This window comes from Melopsittacus undulatus, chromosome 10, assembly GCF_012275295.1.
Source record: "Melopsittacus undulatus isolate bMelUnd1 chromosome 10, bMelUnd1.mat.Z, whole genome shotgun sequence".
Lineage (NCBI taxonomy): Eukaryota > Metazoa > Chordata > Aves > Psittaciformes > Psittaculidae > Melopsittacus > Melopsittacus undulatus.
The window spans coordinates 14,355,109-14,380,604 of NC_047536.1; the positions used below are offsets into that span (position 1 = coordinate 14,355,109).

Genomic DNA, 25,496 nt, shown 5'->3' on the forward strand with positions numbered 1-25,496 from the left:
AAGAGCCTTTCTCCCTGGTTGCAAAGTGATTCAACCTCTGAACTTAAGGGCTCCAACACCCCTTTGCTGGGGGAAAACCTCCATTTTGCCAAAATCCCAATCCACCACAAAGCATTGCTGGAGAAGTCCTACAAGTTTCAGCCCTTCCACACAGAGACCAAGCTTTGCCTACTCAGCAAATCCTGCCAGGGCAGAGGTGTTAAATAACTACCTTAAACCTCGGTGTCGCAATACTCCCGGTCCTTGCTCAATTGCCACCTGACCTTAGAGACTCCTGGAGCCTGCTCATGCCTTTCTTGACACCTTTAGCTTGCCCCAGAACTTGAATGCCATGAGAAGGTGTCCTGTAGTGCTCTCAAGAGGCCCACTTCCAAGCTATGTTTTGTTAAGGGTAATTAGTTGAGTAGCCAAAAGGCATGAGAGAGATAACTGGGAATGCCACAGCTGGAGCTGCAAGTGACCACTAGTCAGCATTGCAGCCTTTCGACAGAAAACACATTGTTTTCTGCTATGTGGACAAACAGGTTGGACTAATTACATATAATCATTATTATTTATGCTCTACAGACTTCAGAGTTTTGTCTTTAAATGAATTTATAGAGGGAAAAAAAATCACAAAGCTGAATAATCCCTTTAATTATATGCTTAAAAATCCTGAATGGAAGAAATTAGGAGACACAAAGGAACAAACATAAACTAATTATTCCTTGCTTTGCAGCTAACATATTCCTATGGTAACCACTATGGTCTTCGAAGAAATTCAATGATCTTTCTAAATCAGATCATCAGGAAAGTCACCCAGTAAAGCCACAAACCCAAAATCTTTCAAATAAACCTAGAGATGAAGGAGGAAATTCCTACTTTTCCCAGCTGTTCAACATTATAGCCATGAAACTGCATCTTCATCAAAACCACAAAGGAGATTCTCTCTTATGTGCTGTGTGGGGAGTCAGTGGGTATTGGAATCTCAAACTGGTTTGGTTTGGAAGGGACCTTAAATCTCAGCCAGTTCCAACCCCTTGCCACAGGCACACAGGTAATGTGTGTGTATAGAGTAGCAGAGAAGACTTTGACCTGTTCTGTATCCTGTATGGGAAGGTGAACAGAAGAGAACATATGGTCTTAATAGTTGCACTTTCTGCTTGAACACTTCTTTTTGAGTTTGAAGGCTTCTTGCACAACCTCAGTGTTCTTGTGCATCTTCAAGTAGATTGTCAAGTATTGATTTAAATGTGGGGTGTCCCAGCTCTGTTTCTCCAGTACATGGAGAAGCACGCCAGGTAGGCAAAGTTTTGGTAGGTCAACACATGGAAAGTGCAGCAGTATTAGGCAAAGACCAAGTTTACACATTTTTGTACATGAAATTTAGTGAATTAATCAAACCCAAACCAGCCTGTTACCACCTTCACATCTTTAAACATCAGCTCAGAGGGTGCATTTCCAGGGGAGTAATACAAGCAAAGTGGGCCCTGGAGCTGGCAGATCCTGGCTCTATGGGAGGTTCACCTCTCCAGGCTGTTTGTCAGCCAAAAACACAGTTCCTGCAAACACACCTCACTCTTCTTTTGACCACACCACCAAAACCAATGGCTTCCCCTATCACATCTGTGGCCATGCTGGCAGCTACAGATAAAACAGTTAACTGAGCAGACTCCAGTGAAAGGATTCAGTTAAGAGGAAAGTCCCTGCAGCTGAAGCTGAGCAACAGGGTTCAAGCTTTTTCACAGAAGTCAGATTTTTTTCCCTTCCTTTGGTCTCCGCTTGGCACTTTGACCATCACACTTTCGGATGACTGCCTTCCTTCACTGCTGTGAGCAAAACAGGAACTTTGCTGCACAAAACTAAGTAGGATGCTCTACATGATCTGTCTCTATGCTGGGATGAGTTTCTGTCCCAAAGACAAATACCAAGTAACTTCAGTGTCAGCGGGGACTAAGAGGCTGCACAGCTCCCTGTTGGTTGGCTTTCTACATAACAGCCATCATAGGCTTTACCAGTGCTCTTGGATGGTTTTTGCCACAGCTTTGTAAGGACATGAGGACATGTCACACATCCCAGGCACAGGCCAGCAAGAGATTCATTCCTGCCTTTGGTTAACATAATATTCTTAATAGCAGCAATAACAGCTCCTATTAAGACATCCTGCTGGCTTCGGAGAACAGGTTCCTGTTTTCCTCAGGTTCTTATTTTAGAAGCTTCTGGGGACTATGTAAACATGTGAGCTAGAAACAAAAGAACCATAGAGATCATTTGCTGAGAGCTTGGGTGGGTGATCAGAACAGGGAATATGATGGGTCTGGTTGGGCTGCTGCTAGAAAGAGGAGCTTTCCCATCAACTTCACTGGGAGACAGCAAGCTTGGGACAAATAGAGACAGACCAAGAGCAACCAACACTGAGCAAACACTATCTGGACTGGGGAAAGGATGTGTATACAACCTCACCACACTACAAGAAATTCACTTCCATTCAGTCCAAGACACCCCAGCTCTGTGCTCTGCCTTGTGACCCCATTCTATGCCTGCTCTGCCAAATCTTCTTGCCCTTCACTATGTTTAGTGAAAACCACAGTGGCCGAATGCTCATTTTGTGTTTGTAGTAACAGTTTTCCTCAAAAGATAAAGCAGCTTTTTACATACTGAAATATCTCTCTAAAGCCAAGCTTGCTCACATCTCATCTTCCTTTTTCATTAATCCAGCAAAAATACCAAAAGCTCCATGATAAATGGCACCACAATTGTAACAGACAAAAGAGGTGAAAAATCTTCATGAGAGCTTTTTGGCTCTTGAGCCTCCAAAGCACTTAAGCAGGAGCTTAATTTACTGCGGGTAAGTAGATGTGGCTCCAGTGGGACTACATAGCTGATTAAAGAATAAATGTAATTGTCTCTATAGATCAATGCCTTAATTTATTCCTCCTGGAGTATCAGATGGATCCTTATAGCCTCTTTGATAAACTCTTGCAGTGCAACACACTAAGTTATCCAAACTATGAAACCACACACATGCTAATGGAAATCCATACCTAGCTAGGTATTAACATCACTGTTCGAGTATTTAATTTCTATTCCATTTTATACTTAAATAAAATAGGGTTTTTTTCAGAACTCTATATATAGAGCTTATAAAAGCAACCCCACACCTCTTCCAACATCTTGACATATTCTAGAGCAAAAAAAGAACCCAAACCCACATAACCAGACATTTAGCAGGGCAGATCCCTTCAACAGGGACAAGTTTAAGACCCTGGGTAGTAACTTCAGGTATTTAAAAGAATGAAAGAATGCTGAAGGGCAACTATAAGGTATGAAATCAGATATTGGAGCTGCTTCTGTTGATAGCTGGTGCTTTGGACACATGTTTATCTGCACTTCAGGGACCCTTATTCTATAGACATTGAAAGTGCCTCCATCAGAGGTATGATTTAATGGCCTTCACAGCAACCAGTGACCCCACAGGAAGAATAAATGAGTGTGCGTTGTTAGCTGAAGGCGAAGGCATGTTTTGCACACATGATGTCACTCTTGCAACTCAGGAAGAACTAATTGCTCAGCTTGTTGTAAAGTCTCATACTCCTTGGGTTTACTTGCAAATTATAGTCGTCTGGAAAGCTGCAGTATGTCATCAGCACACAGCAATGCTGTCTGAAGCGTAATTAATATCTGTCTTTCTTTTCAAGTTCCTTATTTACCCTCTTTCCCCCATGACAAATATGTTAATGCCCTCTCCAAAACCCACAAGTTGTCATTTTCAAAGAGCCCCCGTCTTTCTGCCTTGGGCTCAACACTTTAGACTAAATCATGGGGAGCCTGTTCTTGCCCCCATTAAAGCTATTGAGGGTTTTGTCAGTGACTTCAGTGTAAGAAAACTCTCACAGGCTGTAATGGGAGCAGGACCACAGACCTATTTTGCTTTGCACCTTCAGCCAGAGGAGAAAAAAAGGCAGCACCACACCAAACAAACAACAGGCAGGGATGGCCTCAGAGTTCTGCAGGATTTTGAGTTGAATCAGGTGCCCAGAGCAACATGACCATCATCAAACCATCCAGTCTTACGGGTTGCAATGGATTACAGGGTCCTAAAAGGCTTTAGTTTGATTTTGAGAACTGATTTTATATCTTGGGGGTTATTTCCAGCAATATTATCTGCTTACCTGATTCTCTTTCAAGTGCTTATCTGCAAAGGGTAAAATACTGCCCAGAGCTTGATATAGTAGCATGTGAAAATAAACATACAAAAGATGTGTATCAGTGACAACAATAACTGTAACCGGTAGCCCAGACTATTACCAAGAACATTTTGCCACCAGCTCATGAAGTACAGCTCACACAAGTACCAGGACCTGGATAACTCTGAATGTGTGTGCCCATCATTGTGTGTGTCTCTACAGATGAGTCATGTTTACAAATAATAAATGCCTTTACACCAAAATCAGAAATAGGATCTTCTGTATTTCACTACCCACATCGAGGTTCTACTTTTCCTTTTGTATTAAAGAAAATCCCCTGATTAAATCATCTGCCATGCAGCAGAAATCTCTGTGCAACAAAGTACTATTTTCCTTAGTACGTAACTGTCAGCTTCAGATGTGAGTAAAGCATTTCCCTTTCCAGGCTTTAAACACATGGCAAGTGCCCATGCTGTATTTAACAAGTTTTCACATGTTTCTATTCCTCCACAATTAGCAAGGTAGATCTTCTGGAATTCTTACTGTATTACTAATGTGAATGTACTTGCAGGTAAGAAACTACAAGATACGTTATAAATATCTTGTTTTGCACATAGTGCTGTAACATAGAAGTTTAGACACTCATTTTTTTCCCAAAACACACAGCTGTATCTAGATTTCAGTATTAGCTCATACTTAGCTCACCTCTCCCATCGATCTAGAACACCTTGCAGACCCTCTTGGGACCATGATTGCAAGTAGATAATATTTAACTCCAGCTCAGCCTCAGTAGCATTACAGAAGCATCAGTAGTGGTGCTTTTGAGGATTAGCATGGTGTCTGAGGGACACTGCTTGGTCTCTGCACTGCTGTGGTCTTTGCTGAGTAAATTTTACCTTGACTGGAGCATCTTTATCCAAGCACTTTTCCTCAGTCAGGAGCACTGTAGCACCCTGTGAGGTTTACAGTGAGAGCACTGAGGTCAGACTTCCAGCAGAGTATAATACAGACCCCCAGTCCTGCTGACCAAAGGAAGTCCATAGTCTGCAATCACTTCTGCAGTGTTCGACAAGCCATCTGCTATTTACATTTTTAAAAGGGTTTTATGTTACATAGGTAGAGCAAAATGACAGAAAGAAATCTGTTTCAGCAGGATTTGTTTTTAAAGACATCTATTGATCCTCATTCCATCATGGTTTAGATGTGCTTCTTCAGCATTAGTGTAAAACCCTCCTACATTCATCATATAATAAAGATAATCCCTCTGCATCTAAAAGCATGCAGAAGTTTCTAAAGTCTGCTAGACAAAACCCAGTGGATTTTAATGATCTTCTCTTCCAGCAAGAAATGGACAGCTCTTAGAACAGGGGCTATGATTCAGGATTCTTGGGTTCTGGTCTTCGTTTTGCAATCCCATCACTGCCAAGCTACCTTTGACACCTCTGTGCCTCAGCTTGTCTGGTTCATATATGGGCCCAGCAACACCTGTCACATGGGCTTGAAAGGTAGAGTTAATTGCTGCTCATAAATCATATTGAGAGCCTTGAAAAAGAGAAATACATATATATGCAAAGTAGTTGTGATGTTGTAATGGAGTTGCATTGCTTTCAGATGCAGTGTTCAAAATTAAACTCTTAGGAGATTCATATTTCTTGTATCACTTTGCTGCCCATTAGCATTAAGGATTACTTCCAGAATATTCAAAACCTAGGTACAATATTTGTGCAATTAAAGACAACGCTACTCATCACACTTGCAGGGGAAGATGCTGGCATAGGAACAACTTTCTCTTCATCTCCCAGTGAAGAGGAGTGAGTTTTGCAAGCATTTCAAGGCTGTAGGGCCCAAATCTATTCACCATTCCTAATCAGCCTTGCAAAGCAACACTGCCACTTTGTAAGACACACATCCTACATTTAATAGCTCAGTTAAACAAATGCTTCTCCTCCATCTTCTTAACCAGCACATTGGGTGGCTGAAGGATTTAAAATGAAGCATCTTCACTTTGTGAAGATCGCAAGCTGCAAAGTTTGAAGTAGATAAGAAATTCCCTATTTACACTTTAATGTAAGCCTCACTTTTCCTTCTGCCCACCAGGATGACAAGGGAACATCACAAACTTTCAATCCAGAACTCAACAGAACCCAGTGAAGATGTCTTTTACTTGGGCTTTTGGCCTAATTTCACCTCTAAGAGCCAAATTATATAATTTCTGTGCCTCCTCCACATAGCAGTGAAGTGGCACAAAAAGCAATAAGATTCATAGAGATGCCTATAGCAAGATGACTCCATTCCTACACATTTCTCCCACTGCTCCTGCGGGTTGAACACTCCCTGTGCTCCAGGCAGACCCTGTACACAACCACAAGTGGACCTTCGGAGGAGAGAGGACTCGAATCCCTGCTGAGCTGTTCCATCCTGGTAGGGTTTCTAACCACACAACTATGACAAAATCCCAGACGATGAGACCTTTAGAGACTCATCCTTCACCCCTACCCAGGGCACCAGCATAAGCTCCATTCTCAGAGCAGCTTACTCACTCTGTCCTACAACTCCTGTCAAACAGGCAGGTGAAAGATTAGCCTTTTACTTAACCATTTCAAATGGAATTCTTTCTTGTTCTTTCATGGACTGGGTGTGCTTCAACATGGGATAATAAAGAAGTTACTGTCAAGTTGGAAATGCTTAGTATGCTCCATAAAATGAACCTGATGTCTTGGTATAGCATGGTAACTGACTTTGGTGCTAAATTTCAGCTGAACAGAAAAAGGCAAGCGAAGGCATCTTAACATTTTAGTAGCCACCTACTACTGTAGGAACAAATCAAGCTACAAGAAGAGATTATGATTATGATTTATTTCTTGCTTGAAATCAAGAGAAGTATCGAGTATGCTGGATTGCCCAAATTCTGACCTGAATCTGAATCAACCGTATTGTAACAAGAAGGGGCCTGGACACTGAATAAAGCCATCTATGTGCTAGAGAATGTAAATAGGGACAGGTAATATAAATAACACATGACTGCAGGATGCGGCCCTCATTTGGGGGCAGAATGCTGAAACTATAATTGCTCTTGCAATGAATAGCTGATGAATGAAAACAATTAGTCATTTTATTTAAGCTGCTGTTCATTCTGCCAACACAAGTTTACAGAAGTCATTAGTCAGACTGCGCACGGAAAGGAGGAAGAAGTTAAGAAATTTCAGTTCTAAAAATCATTAGATTGAAAAAAAAACCCCAGACTGATAAAGATGTTCAGGCTTTCCCTTGCTTTCTGGTTGGTCCTTTTTTTCAAGCTTTTATTTGGAATGATGAAAACCAGAGGTTTTAGTATGGTTTGGTTTTTTTTTTTTTATGAAGACAGCAAGCAAACCAAGCCTTGGGACTGTAAGAGAGAGGACTTTATAGGTTGTCACAAGACTTGGGATAAGATTTGGAGCATAGGAGCAGTGCAGGACTGGGCAGAGGCCATCAAGGAGTGAGGCACTGTGCCTGCTGAGGCATGGCCTCCCTCCTGTGGGCCGCACTGAAATTCAACAGCAGGTTGGACATGGAAGGAGGCCAACACAAGCACCACGGGGCAGGATGGAGGGGCATGGCTGTCCCTGAGCCTCCTCCTCTGACTGCCCTGTGGGGACAGGTGGCTCCTCAGCAAGTCCACCCAGAGTCCTGCCAGTCCCACATGTCAGCCAACCCCCCTGCATCAAGACCAGCAAGAAACACCTCACCTCTCTGCATTTAACCTTCTCAGGTTTAGAGAAAGGTGTCCAAAGTCAAGAGTCTCCTAATCCATTAGGACACAAACACTGACTGCAAAGAGCAAACAGTCAGTTTATGCCCAAACTCAGTGCATGAGGAGATGCGAGACAGTGGGTCAGCAGAGAAGGAGTGCATGGGGAAGAGTGCCCTGCCTCAGAGCCAGCATGGGTCTTGGCATACCCACTGACTCCCCATTGCCGAGAGGCTTTCAGCAGCAGCAATGAGAATCAGGTGGAAACTTTGTGCTTTCCAATACCTTAAAACAAAAGGCAGCTTGTAAGACTTTTCTCCTTTCCTGGGGACTTGAAGTAGTGGTTCCAGCTTTGCCTCGCAGCTATTTACAGCATCAAAAGCATGCTCATGAGATCGTACCAAGCTACGGCTATACAGCTGAAGAGGAGCACGTGTTTCTTTTTATTATAACTTCTAAAAGAAGCCATAAATGCACCAACCCAGACATCGTGAAATGCTGAATTGCCATTGATAGAAAGATGAGAAACAAAGTGCATTCTACCAGAATGCACCAGAATTCAACCAGATTCTAGTGGAGGTTGAGTTCTATGATGCTATTAGTTAATGATTCTGTGAAAGGAACCACAAACCAAATGTCTGGATACAGGCACGCATTTGTTTAAACACAAGGAAGGAAAAGTTCTATCAAAGTACGCAAAGGCAAGATAAACTTGATGTAGTCTCTAGATGATCAGTTCTGTATGTGATCTATCAGCTGCATTTCCCTGGATGCTCCAATCTCCATTCTTGTCACCTCTGTATTTAGTATTTGTGAGTCACAGTGCTCATTTTCCTAAACAATATAGTATCTTGCTGCAAAATACAGCATCAAGAATGAATAGTTATTGTATCCCCAGCAAGACCCACACAGAACACAGTGGTCTTCTCACTCCTCTTCACCAAGGATGCAGCACACCAACAGGGAAGACACACAGTGGTTACAGCTCCTGCTAGTAGCTTCTCTTTGGCTAAATGGGATGTACATGCCCTCACAAGCCAGCTTTATTTTCATTTATTCTTTTAAGCAAAAGCTAGTTAGGCACAGACTAATAGAGTGGAAAGGTTAATATGTTTAATGGTCATAAATAGAAGTCTTTGACAGAGTCTGAACAAGACTAATAGGTAAGGGCAACTAATGTTTCTTTGCTTCAGCTATACTATCTTTGCCATCACAAAAAATACCTGCTGTAAAGATGCTTCAGATTGTTCTATCTGCTTTCTAAATGATATGTGTTGCTCAAGGAAGTCACTCTGTAGCTTATTCCCCTGACTGAATTTCCATATGCCATATGCTTAGAAGCAGAAAGGAGCCTTTCTGCAGTCCTGCTGCTTGAGTGAATCCCCATGAACCTCTTGTCTGCTTGGCTCTCCAGGAAGTAGCATTGAATCTCCTCAGTAGTGTTTTAATTGGCACTGGGAGAACATGCTGTCATCACCCCCCTTCATTCTCTAATGTATCGTTCCAAAATCATAATGCTACTTCTCTAATTACTTTATTTGGCAACCCAAAAATAATGTGTAATTACAGTGTTCACTATTAGCCTGTAAGGACAGAGGACCAGATCATTTGGAGGACAAAAAAAAACTCAGGCCATTAGGTCCTGCTCACAGTCAAACATGAGTCTCCAAAGGAAATGTGTGGCTGTCCATGAAATATTGCTGGCATCTTTGGGAGCAGTTTTCCTTTAGACCAGTATTGAAGTATTGAACCAATACTCCAGCATGACAGAGGCACAGTAACTCTGGATATGGCATATTCCCATACGAGATGCTGAACAAACGTCTTTACCACATGTGGTCATTAAAGATTTGATGTCAAGATGAAAGGTGTTAACCTTGGAAACCTGGCCAGATTCCAGCATGGGTAATTACATTCTGCCTCCCTAAGCAGTTCTCTGTGGAGTTTCAGCTGGACATTTCAGATCTTAAACCGTTATGTAGCCCTGCTGTGAGTGGTTTAAGAAAAGGACTTTTTGATCACTGTGACAACTCACTGATACTGTGCATCAACAGCTTGTATTATGAGTTGCAAATCTTAGAGCAGTAACAAATCATGCCATGCAAAAACTACTCCAGTTACTGAGCACTGCTGCAGCCCTTTTACATGTGAGTAGCTCTAGGAATGCAGAGAAACCTACTGAGCTGTGGGTTGAACCTTTTGAAAAGGAAAGATTGTATTCTCACTCCCAGTGCCTGCCTTGGAAGAAACTCACAGGCTAGGGCTGCTGTTTTACTGGCATTAGCTGTTAGTTTGCACTGTGTCACTATTTCTCATAGAAGCAATCCTGCTTGGATCCGAGAGTCATGGAGAAATTTTGCAGTCTTTTAACACCATTATCAAGTGCAAACATATCAAGTGCAAACATGGCATATATAGCCTGGCCACTGGATGCTACCAGCACATTGAGCACTGCATCACTGAGACCTGCTTGGCAAGTAGAGCATTTACAACGCCAGACACTTCTCAAGGAAGGTTCCCCAGAGGCAGTATCTACATTGTTGGGCAGATGCTCCCTGCAATCCTTGTCCCAATGTACACACCCTTGCCCCACACTGTCTGTTCCAGGACATCTGTATGCACAGCCATCCCCCACGTGCACTAGATTTCCTTGTGAGGAAGCCAGAGCGTGCCTGGGGATGGGAGCAGAGCTGCATGCCGAGAGGTCCACAGCTGGTCCAGGGACTGGGGCAGTGGACAGTAACAAACTGCAGCCTGATTTCAGAGGGCAGGCAGAAAGAAGCACTGAGAATATTTGCACAAGTTTCCCAAGTGTTAACAAGACTGTAGTTATTACCATCCTCATTAGGGCCATCTTTTCCTCCTAAAACAGCATCCTGCTTTAGTGAAGCAGACAATTCCTGCAAGTTCCATACTGAACAATGCTGGCTCCATGCAAAACCGCAGTGCAGAGATTCACTGAGGCTGTAACACAACTGATTTAACTGCAAGAGGCTTCAAGGAGTGTGAACTCACACACAGCACAGGAGATTGCTGTAAAATATGTTGACCATCTTATGAATATAAGATTAGAAATAAATCCTTATTTATGTAACTCCTGAGCCTACCTGATCTTGTATTGATTACCATGCTATCTTAGATTTCAGAAGAGCTTTAATAACACTATACGGTAACCAGAGGCAGTGATGCTCTCCTTTCAATGTTAAGTTTCTGACACCGCAAAGAACAACATGGATCATTTGCAGGAATTTTCCCAGTGCTCAACATGCAACTTATCAAATTCCCTTCAAGCATTCATCACACCCATGCAAATAATTTATTCTTCTTAACAGACACTTTGTGTTTGATCACAATGACAACTTAGTGCAGCTACTCTGTATCAAACACATTAGGGAGCTTCAAACCTCAGAGCAACAGCTAAACCACATTGAGGAGATGATCCATTCCTGCTGTCTCTGCACACAGTTACAACTCATGAACACAGTAAGATTCAGTTATGTCAGCAAGGACTGCAAAACCAAGACCATGCTTTTGAAAGACAATCTGTTAATCCTGAAAAGGATTAACACATTGGATGATAAGCAAATGCTCAAGATTATTGTTACAAGAAAGGCACTTTGATTATAAACTACTTTTTTATCATTTACAAGTCACTTGTCCTGCAAATACACATGCACTAATTTGTCTATGAAACCCCTGGGAAGCCACAAACAGGTTCCAGGATCTGCTGATCAGTGTAAGCAGTCTGTTAGAATAGCTTCAGCAAATAAAAGAAATGCAAAGTACTGAAACATACCTAGAGGACAGAGTCTCCTGGCTGAGCAGGATTGCAGGCTGGCACCCAAAGAGCCTGTAATTTGGGATGGAACGGCTTCTACAAATCAATCAGTACAGAAAGCAAGCATCACACAAGCTCTGCATTTACCAGGCACTGTTTGACAGCAAGAAACAAGCTACAGCATAAAAAATTTCTATGTATTTTAAGCCTCCATCCTAAACTGACTCCTCATACAATTCATCTGCAGGCTGTAATTTACTAAATCCATCTGTTGTTCCTGCAGCCTGCTTTCTGGAAATGCTGCATTTCAAGGGTCTGCTTGTTAGAGAAGGTCAAAGAGTAAAGCAGGCCCTTTCATTTTAAGTGACTTAAAAGAAAAGGGAAGGAAATTTATATTTAGAAATAGCAATGATTAACTAGGGGAAATATATTAGAGTATTAAAATAAACGACATAGAATAGCTTTTACTTCCAATTAGGCTGACTTTACTTCAAGAAAAATATTTATATACAAATATAAAAAGCTGGGGAATGCCAACCTATACTGAGATGAAAGCATCTCATAACATTATTCATGTTTAGCCATTAAAATAGTTGATCATATTTTTATGTACATTTTCTTCTTGCCCTTCTCAAGTCTCTGCTTCTGTGCTTTCTTCTCTAGTCACCAAGACTTTTAGCAACTTCTGTCTGTTACCAAGCTGCCTCTTGCAACCACACACCTTCCACATCTCTACAGCCTTCAGAAACACTTCATCTGCTACTACTGCATCATTCCTGGACCCATACACATCACAAGCAAACAACTAACAGGCTGGCCACAGAATTAAGGACACAAATTCCCATACACATCAGTCCAAAACTAAGGGTCTCAAGAGCTGAAGTCTGGACCAGAATCTACCAACTGCAGATTGTAGTCAAGGCTTCTGTTATAGCCCAATGGTTGGGCAGGATAAGGAATACCAAAGCCACTTAAGAAAAACAGAAGTAAGTTGCGGGTAACCCCTGAGTGTACCTTTATGAAGAGCAGAGCACTGTCAGTAGAGTGCAGAACCACACAAGTCAACCCAGAACCCCAGGGGTGTGCCTATGGTCCCTATGGTCATCCACAGGCTTGCTTTAAATGAGCAAGCTCACATACCACTACTGCTGTAGCCATCATCAGGAAAGAAAGAAGAAGCCCTCTGCCCCCTGCTTAAATACCCAGGTGTCAGCTTCCAACTAACCAGAAAAAGGTACAGCACACTCAGCTGCAGTCCTTTTTCAGGGCTGTGCTACAGACCATGGTCACAGCCTTAAGGGACCCAATAATTGACATCATACAAAGTAGTTACTGAGGGAAAACACAATTAATACAGCTGGACTTTGACCAGGAGGTTGGAATCACCATCTGTACAAGTGCAAAAGTATCCCAGGACTCTTATTGGCATGAGTAGTCAGGCTGTCAGTCTAAGAAACATCCCAAGTTCGGGTGCACTAAGGTCATGCGAGAACACTGGTTCAGTCCTGACTCAGAAAAATCCATGTCACCTACTGAGTCACCAAAACCATCCCTTGCAGCATGCGTTTCGTTGGAGTCCCCTTTGTAAGCTCTGCTTAGGCCTGGCTCTGTTTTGCCTATACGATTTAACATGGTGGAAGTCAAGAGTCATATGATGCAATGAGCTGCAGAGTTTGTTTTCTTAGGTGCTCTCCCTCCCTCCCTCCAACTGCAGCCCTACCAAAAGGCTTTTGTCTAAGGGGCAGAATAAGGAGCATAGCAGAGTGTTCACATTTACTTTATGGAAGAGCTACTCCAACAACTCCTCTCAAGCCTCTGAAGTCAGCTCCAGTACAGTTATTTGGCCTAAGTTCATCTAAACTAAATGGGCTGACTTGGTTCAAATGTATTGCACAACCAAATGATAAAATTGGGAAGGGGGGGGAGGGGGGGAATGATTAGTGATGACACATGTATTTAACACTGCATGTCTCCTCTTTCCAGATTAGGAGGAGTTGGCAAGCTTCAGTCTGTACACATGCCAACAGCGGATGTCGGCACATATACAACACTTTTCAGAACAACATACTGTTGAAACATGTAGTTCAACTCAAAGGCACCCCTTCTGTTCCGCTAGCCCAAAACAACTATCTGGATTGTCTTGCTTAATATGGTAGGATTTGTAGCACAGCTCTTAATGCTGCTTTAATCTGATTTCTTTATAGACACTTTTGAAGTGCAGAGAAGTAGGAAGGAGCAACTGTGCTGTACTGTGCACGAGGTCCCCCACATCCACGTGAACCAGGGGAGGTGATGAAACTGCTGACAAGAGGGAAATGGCAAAGAAAAGGGGGTGGCATACCCAATGCAGGAATACAAGCCTCCCTTCAGCCTTTACCTTTCCTCACATGCCTTTTATTTCCAGTCTGAAGCACAGAGAAGTACGACGCTGACAGGCTCACCCTGGCTTGTTGTCAGTGTGTCTCCAGAAAGCCATCAGTTAGGATGGGAAAGAAGTAACATCTGCAAAATAAATAAAAATGTATATGAGTGGTAGCTGAAGTGTTCTGCATTCATTAGCAGACAGCTCTGCTGTGCTGAATTCAGATTTGTAAATATGTTCAGTTCCTTCCTCCTTTTCCTGTCAATAATTTTGGTGTGAACACTTATAAATTCAGTGTTCTGGCCCCTCCAGTCCCATGTTCTTTTCTCTGCTTCATTCCCCCCCCTCATCTCTTCAATTATTTGTCTTCTTTCTCACAGCAGAGAACACTCATAAACTAAAAACCATGCAGGAAAAAAAAGCCCTAATAAACGCAGAGAAAGACACATTTTGGTGTGGGTCTGGAGCGGTGCTGAGTGTATCAGAAGCGATCAATACGCCCCACATGATACGGATGGCTTTTAGACATTGGAATCATTTTCCTTTGGCTTCTGATCTGGCCACCCCATCCCACCACTACCCTGACAATTTCCTTTGAGTCTCACTTCCTACCAGCTGTTTGCATTTCTTTCCCCCTTTCTTTCTGAGTAACTTTAGCACTGGGAAGGAGGTGATCAGTCTGCAGAGACTCAGGGAGGGCTTCCTGCTATGGGACTCAGAGACATGTTCGTGTAAGGCAGGAGACTGCCAAAGCCTCCAGCTCTGTTCTGCACAAGTTTGATGTGCTAATGTGGGGATCACAGAAAGAGCTGCAGCCAAGGTTGTCATAATAATCCTAAGCACTTTTCACTCTTCACCAGCAGCACCAGTCCCCATGGGTACCTCTTGATGAAGCAGCCTCTAGTGTATCTTTCCTTTCATTGCCCTCTTGAGCATCCAGAGAGCAGTTCTCCAGTCAGATGTCCCTGGTCACAACTACACACAGTTTCAGTGTCTGCGTTCAGTTCAGCAGTTCACTGCTGCCATCCAGCCCTGTTTCCAGCAATGATCCTCATTCAGTTCTGTCTAACTCAGGTTTCTTGAAATAATTCTTTTAGTGCCCTTTTAACTGTCTTTTAGTCAGGGGCTCATTTGGACAGAAGCAGGCTGAGGATTTGAAATTACACTGCCCCATCTGATCAGCTTCGGTGGGAGATGTGCAAGAAGGGAGGATGTAGTTGGAAGCTGGGTCTGGATAATAACCTCTTAACCAGGCTCAGCGTGTCCTGGATAACATGTCTGAGCAGAGCCTGGGCTAAAAGAACAATATTTGGATTTCTCCTGTACTTTGTTCCATGCAGTGTACAAACAGGAATCCCAGGACAAAGTGTATGCCATGTGAATTGTACCAAATGCACGGCAAGGGGCTGCTTCTGTTGGCTTGTAAGGATTTGGTTAAAATGCAGAGGACACTGCCAGAGGAAAAAGGAACCCAGTCCTTTGGTTTGGTAAAAATAAGCTTTTACGGACACGAAAATCAACATGCTTTTCTCTATGATTGATGGAAAAACAGTTGTGGAAGCAATGAGTGATTCTGCAAATCCATCTTCAAGGGTCCTTTTAATTTAGAAGCATGACTCATCGGAGCAGGGACTACTTGGATGGTTGTATGACCACAGGATGCAGCCCTGGAAAAGTGTTTTTGTAAACAAATAAACATGCTCCTTCCTGTTGGAAACTCAGATCCTTCAGCATTGGGCAAGCGCCTGAGAACCTGACAGGGAAAGGAGTAAGAAATATTAAACACGATGCCAGTTGCTTGGTCCAGGTCCAACAGCAAGAGGTGAATGAAACACATCGAGTGAAAAATAGATGAGTCTTTTAAAGTCCTTTAATAATCTGAAGTGTTGTTTGTATCAGGAACAAAGAAAAGACATGTTAAGTGGAAATTGCCTGCAGAGACAGTCTTACAGCCTGGCAAAATGGAAACAGAGGGGATCTTCTAGACAAAGCAAGACCCAAAATCTGCACTGGGGGATTTGACAACAGCTTGTGCTATGTTGTGCTGTACGTGCAGAGAGTTATCCAAAGATCACAGTCTCCAAAATGGATTTCACACTATGGCTTTTGACATCTGATGAAGTCTTTGGAGAGAGATTATCCTCTTTTCTGGAGAAAGCAGGATGCTGGCCCCCATCAGCAGGCTGCAGTGCCTTCACTACTTGCCTCCCAAGGGGGAAAAAAGTCCCAGCAGCTGGAACCATTTCCAGAAAAGCATGTAGACAGTAGAAAACAACCTAAATATTGCAATGTCAGGGAGTCAATTTTCTGTTGGTATTCTAAAAGCTACCTTTTGGCAGTTGTTAGTGAATCCTTTAAGTACACTTAAATCAATGCAGAGAGTCAAAGAAACACTGAAAAACATGTGAGATTAAGATGGGCAGAGTGAATCAAGTAGGGAAATGGCTGAGCAGCTGCTGGAGCCTTTTTGCTGTCACAGACCAACAAACCTGGAGGATGCTCCAAACCCACACAAAATCCTGCTTGTGCCCAGGCCCAGGTGAGGGAAGGAAAGGCAGAGTGGGAAGAAGAATGCAAGGTTTTGCCCTTGCCTTAGCTGGGTCGAGATGTTTCAGTTGCAAACGATAGATCTATTTTACCTATTAGAGCTTGTCTAGACTAAGGAAATGTTCCTGCTATGACTATGCTGAGGTAATTACACCAGTGTAAAACCCTTTGGGCAAAACAGAGCTTTCAGTGGCCTGATTTACTCTGGTCACTTGCCAGGATTAGTTCAGCTGGTACCAGCCTATCCTCCAGGAGCTCCTGCTCCCAGCTGGAACCCCACACAGGCGTTTTCTTCCATCTCATCTGAAACATTTGCACTGCCAATCTATCAATCAAACCATCCTCTGGGATGATCTGCAAATATTCTTCTCCAAAAGAAGGGTAAAAATTTAGAAGGTGCCTCTGTTAGTAGAGAATTGATTAATTGGCTACAAAAGTAACTCTGGTTTTAAACTAAAGCATACTTTGGTTTGTGTATGCATATCAAGGAAACATATTTGCTGCAAACACTGTGAAATAGGAAGGCAGACGTAGGATGTTCAACCTTCCAGAGGCAGATGTGTCTCTTAGATTAAATGAACTCGTATGAGAGGATAAAATGTGTCCAAGGAGAGTAAAATGGGAGCTACCCCGAAGTGATCCTACCAAATTAATAAAAAAATGAGGAAGAAAAAACATAAATTAACTAAATCCAAGTGCTTCACTCTGAAGCGCCTTTTAAAGAACAGAAGAGGAAACTTTAACCCAGAAGTCAGTGGCAACATTTACATTGACTTTAAAGGAGAGGCTTCACTCAATATAACGTGTACCATGAAGCCACATAACACCGCTGTGCGTAGCGCGGTACAGAAATGCATGTGCTGAGTTTCACACACAGCCCTCAGAGAACAGGCTGATAAATGCAGGATGAGGAACAGAGGGATTGACAAGCAGACTTGGTTATAATTTAATCTGGTTTACTGTTATCTGCAGGTGCTACAGTTAAATGTTCTAAAAAGCCATTGCACACCTTTAATTCTGAGCAGTTACTGGAAGGCCAGTTAGAAACTCCAACAGTGGAACAAACACGCTGCTTTGAAAGTCTCCTTTCCAAAAATAAAAAAGGAGGGGAAAAAAGTATGTCTGAAGCACAAAGATGACATCAGAAAAGTGCCTCAATTCACACATGGCTGCACCTCTCCAAAAAAATTAAACCAGGAACCCGGGATTGATTTAATCACCCATACAAGCGAAAAAACGTAATGAAGATACTCAGTGCCAAATTGGTTTCTTGGGACCTTTTCCATGTAAATAATACAAATCAAACCTTGAAGTTCAGTGCAGATATGATCTGACAAGTAAGCCAGGCTCTTGCTTTTACTTTGATCCAGCTCCAGAAATATTTTATCCAAGGTAAAGTTGGTTTTAAGTGTTTTCCATTTCAATTTTTAATTTTGGATATTCATCATATAGGAAACTTGCTTATAATGCTTAAAACATCAGCCTGGCTGCACCGACTCGCCATATCACGCAGCAAGATTTCCTTCTCTTTGCTCCTAAGAGGGAGAACATAAGGAGCTCCCAATGCAACAGGGGTTCAGTTTCTGCTCTCTCTCTTGTTTTAATGGTACAATGAACATGGACAACCCGAGTGGAGTACTTCCATACATCAAGTCAAGCTGACTCCAGTAGCTTCAGCACTGTCCCACTGCTCAGAGGTGGGCCAGTGAATAACACTTTTGAATGTAATAAGATAAATAGGCCTTTGTTTTCTGAGTGATGCCCCAAATTCCCCCCATGCTGCCATTCCCTCAGTATGTGTCTGGAAGTAACAGTGTCTTCTCTTGATAGAAAACCTCCATATTAGGCTTATTTAGGGTTTTTTTTTTGTTTGTTTTTTAGTTTTATACTTATTTGTTAAAAATACTTTAAAAATCTATTTTTACACCATTCTAAAGCCAGGATGAAGATTCTGCAGTTCAGAAAACTATATATATATATGTATATATACGCTGAACCTTGTTCAAGATTCCCACTGTTATGTGTCTCAATATGGATTTAGGCACCTTGCTACAGGCATCCACACTGCCACAACTCAGCTCTTGTGAATAATGTAAAATCCTCTGGATTCTCTTACTTGCACAAATTGGTATGTAGTATATTTAGAATTAACAGGGCCCCTTTTTCCCTTTTCACTCGAATATGTGGTGTAAGGTTAATGAAAATAAGATGGATCTTTTATTTTGGGTCTTAAATGTAATATTATTAAATGTGCCCACCAGAAATGTAGGATAAAATATTTGCTCTGCTTGAAGATTATGTGATATTTGTATTCTAAGCCTCACCACAGTGGGTTTCTTTAAATAGAAGCTATACTTTACTCCTAAATTGCTTAAGGCAAAGGAAGCAGAGATGATGTTTTTATGAATGTTTAAATGCAAATGGAACTGAGAGTGAATGCTATGCTAGCTAACATCAAAGGCTCACCAAAGTCTCTGCATTAATGAGGCTCTTTGTTTCCTGGATCACAGATTACAACAGGTTTCCAACTCATTGCCAAGGCTTTATCTCCATTTGGGAGGGCTGTAAATCTCAGACGATTTTTTTCACATGCAAAACAAGAGGATCATCTGAAAGAAGAGAGAGGGAAAAAATCTTAAAGTAGCAAATATTTCATTCAAATGATTATTACTCAAAGTGGCTGCAGCTTATTTGATTTTTGTGATGTTTAAAAGAATGGAAATTTGCAGACGGAGTTTCCTATGGGGCAGCCCTCACTCATCTGGATGGGAGAGCCGAGCAGGAAAAAAGCAAAGAGCATCTTTTCCCTCTCCCTTCACACAGGGTAAACCCGGCCCCCAGATCAGACCGAGAATTCTGTGTGATGCAAAATCAGCAATTAGCAGAAAGACGGATTTTGCTTCATTTAAATACATTCAGGACTTTTCAAAGTGGCTCCAACTCGTTCTTCTCCTCCCCAAAAAGTAATGAGATTATATCCCCAGTAATAATACCCTAATTAACAAGAAAAATAGGGACCAAGATTTTTTAGCTTCCTATTCAAGGGCTGAATGTGACAATATGGAGTATATTGGGTCATAAAACCCAATTTACATGGCGTCATTACAGTCTGTGCAGCAGTCTCCAGGACCCAGGGCTATCTTATGCAATCTTAATTAATGAAAATAAATATCGGGGTGTTGTTTTAAGCTACCGGAGACATGCACAGGACCTGTCGTATGTGATCACAAGAGATGGGGAGTTTCCTTTTCCATGGGAACTGCTTGAAAATCCCTCTGACGCCGACACAGAAGTGTCTCGTGTCCTCGGAGCGGGCTGCGAGGAGGGTAATTTGTGTTTCCTGACCCGCGGGGCCACTCAGGAAAACTCATCATTTTCGGCAGTCCAACGTCATGCCTGTGCTGGGAAGGGGCCAGGATGAGGGATGGTGGCATCACCCCGGGCCTGGTGTGAGCTGTGGCCACTCTCTGCGGACACAGGCACCCACATGTCCTGTGCACACCCACGGCCAGCAACATACGACACTTGTGTGCACATGTGTGTGTGTACACATGTATGTGCTAATGTGTCTGAGCACACATGCATTCCTGATATGTGCCTCTGTGCACACACATGTTGATCTGCCTGTGTGCACAATTACATGACCTGATGTGTCTCAACATGTACACACATGTATGTGTTGATGTATGTCTATGCATGCACATGTGTATGTGCTGATGTGTGCCCATGTGTGCACTCTTACACATCCCAAAGTGTTCCAGTGTGATACATGTTGATGTGTCTGTGTGCACACGTAAGTGTCCTTATATATGCCTGTTTGTGCATGCGTGTTGATGTGTGTCTTTGCACACATACATGTCCTGATGTGTCAGTGTACATAAATACAAGTTGTTACATGTCTGTGTGCACACATATTATGAGTTGATGTGTCTCTGTGTGCATGCATATACATGGTGATGTGTGCAAACATACACGTCCTGATCTGTCTCAGTGTGTGCACACACATGTGTTGATGTGTGTCTGTGTGGGCACACACACATGTGCTGACATGTATCTGCAGCTCCATGTGCAGATCTCTGTCCTCTGTGTTTAGTTGCTTTAGTGCTGCCCATCTGGTTATAGATTCGGAGGCAAATGTGAGCATGCAGATGTGTTTGTGTGTGCAGATGTGCTGCTGTATGCAGGTGTGTGCTCATCAGAACGACGATGCATTCTGGGCTATGTTTGGATCCCACTGGTGTGTGTAGCTAAGTGCTCATGTGTGCCAGATCCATAACTGTGAGCCCTGATCTGTGTGTACAGATGTGTGTGCAGATGGACACACAGGCACCTGTAAAGACTGTGTGGGGCTGCACCAATGCAGATGTGTGCTGATGTGTATTACAGACCATATGCACTCAGAGCTATGTACAGACACAAGTGAAGATGCACACAGGCATGCAGCTGTGTGTGTGCAAATACATACACAGGTGCAGATGAGTGTGTGCACAGATGGGAAAGCAGGCATGTGTGTACACGTGTGGCCACAGGTGTGTGTGCAAATGCATTCTCACACATGCGTGTGCAGGCATGTGCATGTACACATGTGCACACAGGTATGTGTCCACACCTGGGGCTGTACAGAGCTCCCCTTTCAGGACACCATGGGGCCACCCTGCACCCCCAATCACACTCCCCCCCCATCAGATCAGTGCCGGAGGGGGCTCTCCCCGCTGGAGCGGGCTGTCGGTACCTTTAAGACAAGCACTCCAGGACTGTGTGTGCATGTGTGTGTTCATGTGTGTATGTATGTGTGTGTGTCGGTGTGTGTGTGCGCGTGTGTGTGTCTCTGTGTGTGTGTGTACGTGTGTCTGTGTGTGTGTGCATGTGTGTGTACGTGTGTCTGTGTGTTTGTGCATGTGTGTGTTCATGTGTCTGTGTGTGTGTCTGTGTGTATGTGTCTGTGTGTGTGTGCATGTGTGTGTGTCTCTGTGTGTCTGTTTGTGCATGTGTGTCTGTGTGTCTGTGTGTCTCTGTGTGTGTGTCCCTGTGTGTGTCTGTGTGTGTGCCTGTGTGCATGTGTGTGTTCATGTGTGTCTGTGTGTGTGTGTGTCTGTGTCTATGTGTGTGTGTTCATATGTGTCTCTGTGTGTGTCTGTGCATATGTGTGTGTGTCTGTGTGTGTGTGCATGTGTGTTCATGTGTGTCTACGTGTGTGTGTGTCCGTGTGTGTTTGTGTGCATGTCTCTGTGTGTCTGTGTGTGCATGTGTGTCTGTGTTTGTGTATGTGTCTGTGTGTGTGTTCATGTGTGTCTATATGTGTATGTGTGTGTGTGCCCGCCCCCGGCCCCTCCCCGCAGCTGCCAATCACCCGGCGGCCGCTTTGATGCCGGCAGCCCTCGCCCGCCGCGCCGCCGCGCTCGCACACAGCCACCGGCCGCTCCGTGCCTCCGGTGCCGCCGGCGCCCGCTGCTCACAGGGCAACTTTCCGGGGCTCGGAGGGGCCGGGGCGGCAGCGGGGGGGGAGGCGGTGGCGGCGGCGGCACGGAGAAGGGGGGGGGGGCCGGTCCGGTCCAGCCCGGCATCCCGCGACGCCCGCCCGCAGCCTGCCGAGCCCCCGCGGGCCGCCGGGGAAGGGAGGGAAAGGAAGGAGGGGGGGAAAGCTTTAAGAAGGAAAAACAATCATAGTGTTATCTTATTTTTTCAAAGAAAGGCTTTGAAAGGGAATTTGGAAGGGGAAATTAAAGGGAAAAAGTTTAAAAGTTGGAAAGGAGGGGGAAAAAAACTTTATAAAGAAAAATTTGAAGAGAGCGATTTTTTTTTATTAGTTTAAGATTTAAAAAAAGAGAGATTGAGGGAGCAGGGGAAAGAAAAACCACCCCATAATTGCGAAGGGCTCGATCGGGCGCCGGAGAACAATACTCACCGGGAAAGTTGCAGCGCGGCCCGTGAGGGAGCGGCGTGAGGAAAATGCCGCAGCTGGGCAGCGGCGGCGGGGACGACCTGGGGGCCACGGACGAGATGCTGGCCTTCAAGGACGAGGGCGAGCAGGAGGAGAAGATCCCCGAGAACGCCTTCACGGAGCGCGACTTGGCCGACCTCAAGTCCTCGCTGGTGAACGAGTCCGAGGGGAGCGGCAGCCCGGCCGCCGCCGCAGCCGCCGACCCTGAGGTAAACCGGCCTCCCCCCACCCCCCGCCGCTCCCGCCCTCCCCGCCCCGCGCCCCTCAATGCCCGTCCGTGTCTCTCCCTGTGCAGGCCGTCAGGAGGGTGCAGGATCCGCAGAGGGCTTATCAGGAGAAGCTGCCCGAGCACATGGATGATGGTTAGTCGCAGCGATCCCCCTTCTGTGTGTGTGTGTGTGTCCCACATGCGAGTGCTCACCGTCCCCACGGTGGGTGAACTCCGCCGGGTCCCCGACCTCACCATCCCGGAGTGAGAGATGCCGGCCTGGCCGCCATGGCCCTCATGGGAATGCTGCTCCTGTCAGCAGTGAGGCTTCCCAATGCACACCCATGGGACCACAACACCCCTCCAAACACCCTTTCCAAAGGGTACAGAGCAAAAAGACTCCCCAAAACCACACTGTAACCTTTATGGTGGGCCCTGACATGCAGAGGAATCACCTGTCGTAAAGTGAGTTTTGATGGGGAACTTTAATTTTAACAGGTATGAAGCACCAGGACCCAGGGATGTATAAAGGATCTGCGTACTCTGGCTACCCCTTCCTCATGCTCTCAGATCCGTATCTGCCAAATGGATCCATGTCGCCGCTGGTGAGTTCATCCTCTCCTTATGGAGAAGTTTCGTGGCCTCTCTCGCACTGCTTAAGTGTGTTGCAGGTATCGTGAAGGCTTTTTTTCCTGACACATTGCAGCCTGATTCCTAAAATGCCTGAGCACTGCTCTGTCTAAATGGGAGAAAGAATGGGAAGGGGGAAAGATGCTTGGCAGCAAGCGCCTGCCTCGCTCCGAATTTGCTGGAGGAGCTTCTTTTCCAAGCTCCCCCTCCTCTAGGTTTGCCTTTACAATCAAATAAAAAAATGATGTAAGAATGCCCCTTCCTTTTTCTGGGTCACTGACTTTGGAGGCGAGCAGCTTCTGGTGTTTGTGTTCAGGGATATGTCCCGCAGCTCGACTTCAATTTGATATATCTGCTTGTGAGATGGCCAGGGTTTGGCCTGCTTTAGTTAGGGCTCTCTTGTGGATAATGGTCCAGAGACTGGATCTTGTGCTTCTAAAATGGCAATAGAGGTATTTAGGAAAAGGTTCCATGCTGCTGGAGGACTGTTCCTGGTCTTCTTTCTATGAAGTTTTTTCCCTCTTGGGTCAAATCAGCTTTAGTAACTCTCTATATTCTCATGCTTACAAGTTTTGCTGCCTGAATAATTGAACTAAAGGCTTCTCTGCAAAAGCTGTCTTTTCCCATCGCCAGCTCTATCAGAACGCCAGAAAATCATGTCACAATGTTGCAGCAGTCATTTGGTGCTTCTGTTGCTCCTGGGAAGCCGGCATTGCTGCATTCATTTCAGACATGATTCTGTTTGCAATCAGGAAATGAGAACAGAACATCATTTGGTTTATTTTGGGTTTAGTTTTTCATTTTTAAACGGATAAGGTTGGAAAAGAATATATAACCTTGTGCTTAACTTCAGTCATTTGTTGGCTGGAGGGGTTGGATGTTAAACTGACGCTGTGAAAAAGTGATGGATTGTGGCATGTGAAACTCCAGTTAAGGTGAGATGAAATACTGTCTGTGGGAATCACTGCTGTGCCCTGTGGGCCGACACTGCTGGCCTGAGTCGCAGGAGATGGGTCCCTCCATGAGCCTGCCTCAACCCCAGCACAGCCCTTCTTGGGGGCACAGATTCCTTTTCCTGCAGACTGCTGGAACTTTGCTGAAGTCAGTTTTGAGGATCTGTCCCTAAATCTTGGACTCTTCCTTGGGTTTGCATCCAGGAAAGATGCATTTGCAAGACAGGGCCAGTGTACGCTGTTGTAATCCAAATAAGCATTTCTCCTGTTGCTTCCCACCTTTGTGTCCCTTCATTCAGGTACCAGGTATCCCCCTCACCTTCCCAAAATGTTAAGCTGCTCTCTTCCTGGTAAATGTTTAAGTCTATTAAATTTGTCTTATTTAAATGTATTTAGTTTGCTCCCTAGTATAGAATCTGGGTAAGTTCAGAGTTACATTAGCACAGCAACTCCTTCTTGTAATGGAATATTTCTTTTAATCTTAAACCCTTACTAGATGGGCCATGAAGTGCAATAGTCTATTTATTAGCAATTAAAAGCAGATTGTGGCTTGTGAATTGCTTTTCCCCTTGATAATCTAATAAAACCCCAAGTGGTTCCTGTCGGAGCAGGAGTAAATAGGTGGTGCAGAACTCAAAGGGGGTAAATGAAGTAGCAGAGAGGGGAAGATTCCATCCCCTTGGGAGCCACAGGAATCATCCCCTGCCCCAGCCAGCTTCACTGAGGCCCGTTCTGATCCTGTGGTGATTTGTTGCGTGCTTTAAGAAACTGATCTGATTTAACAGACTTTTAACTCACAACCTAACAGACATGGGAAGATTCTTCCTCAGATAAAGGCTGGTCTTGTGGTTTTTCACTTGGTGTAATAGCTATTCAGTATTGGAATAGCTATTCCAGTATTGGAATAGCTGGGCAATTTTGTCTTATATTTATATTGACTATGCAAAGGTTATCATAGTAAATTGTGTATTGCTTTTGTATAGATTTATTGCTACTGTGTATACTGTATGAACTGTGGGCTATAATCTGGTGGCTGTTTCCAGTAACTGAGGAGGTCATATGTGTGACCGAAGATTGCAGATACTTTACCATCCATAGAAGTGTGTTTAATTAACACTTTAGCAAAAGTAGAGTCGGGAGAGGAGGGTTGTGTGAGTGAATGGCATTATGTACCCCACTCG

The 25,496-nt window shown here is 44.1% G+C and overlaps 2 protein-coding genes across 7 annotated transcripts in view; one reads left to right on the forward strand and one right to left on the reverse strand.

Annotated features, from left to right (window-relative positions):
• VDAC1 (voltage dependent anion channel 1) overlaps window positions 1-19,174 on the reverse strand; it is a 75,876-nt gene extending 56,702 nt beyond the window's left edge. The window contains exons 1-2 of the mRNA XM_005147268.4: window positions 19,050-19,174; window positions 14,052-14,176 (exon numbers count right to left, since the gene is read on the reverse strand). The gene's annotated coding sequence lies outside the window, so the exon portion shown is untranslated. The remainder of the gene's footprint in view (window positions 1-14,051; window positions 14,177-19,049) is intronic.
• Window positions 19,175-22,136: 2,962 nt separating this feature from the next.
• Window positions 22,137-25,496, forward strand: part of TCF7 (transcription factor 7) — a 64,731-nt gene continuing 61,371 nt past the window's right edge. For 2 of the 6 annotated variants that reach the window (XM_031047484.2, XM_034066598.1), the window contains exons 1-3: window positions 22,140-22,733; window positions 22,820-22,886; window positions 23,231-23,337. In XM_031047484.2, coding sequence (XP_030903344.1) covers window positions 22,533-22,733; window positions 22,820-22,886; window positions 23,231-23,337 — 375 coding nt within the window. In that variant the 5' untranslated portion in view covers window positions 22,140-22,532. Of the gene's footprint in view, window positions 22,734-22,819; window positions 22,887-23,230; window positions 23,338-25,496 lie in introns of all 6 variants that reach the window. The other 4 variants (XM_034066597.1, XM_031047485.2, XM_031047487.2 and 1 more) reach the window with 4 other exon arrangements.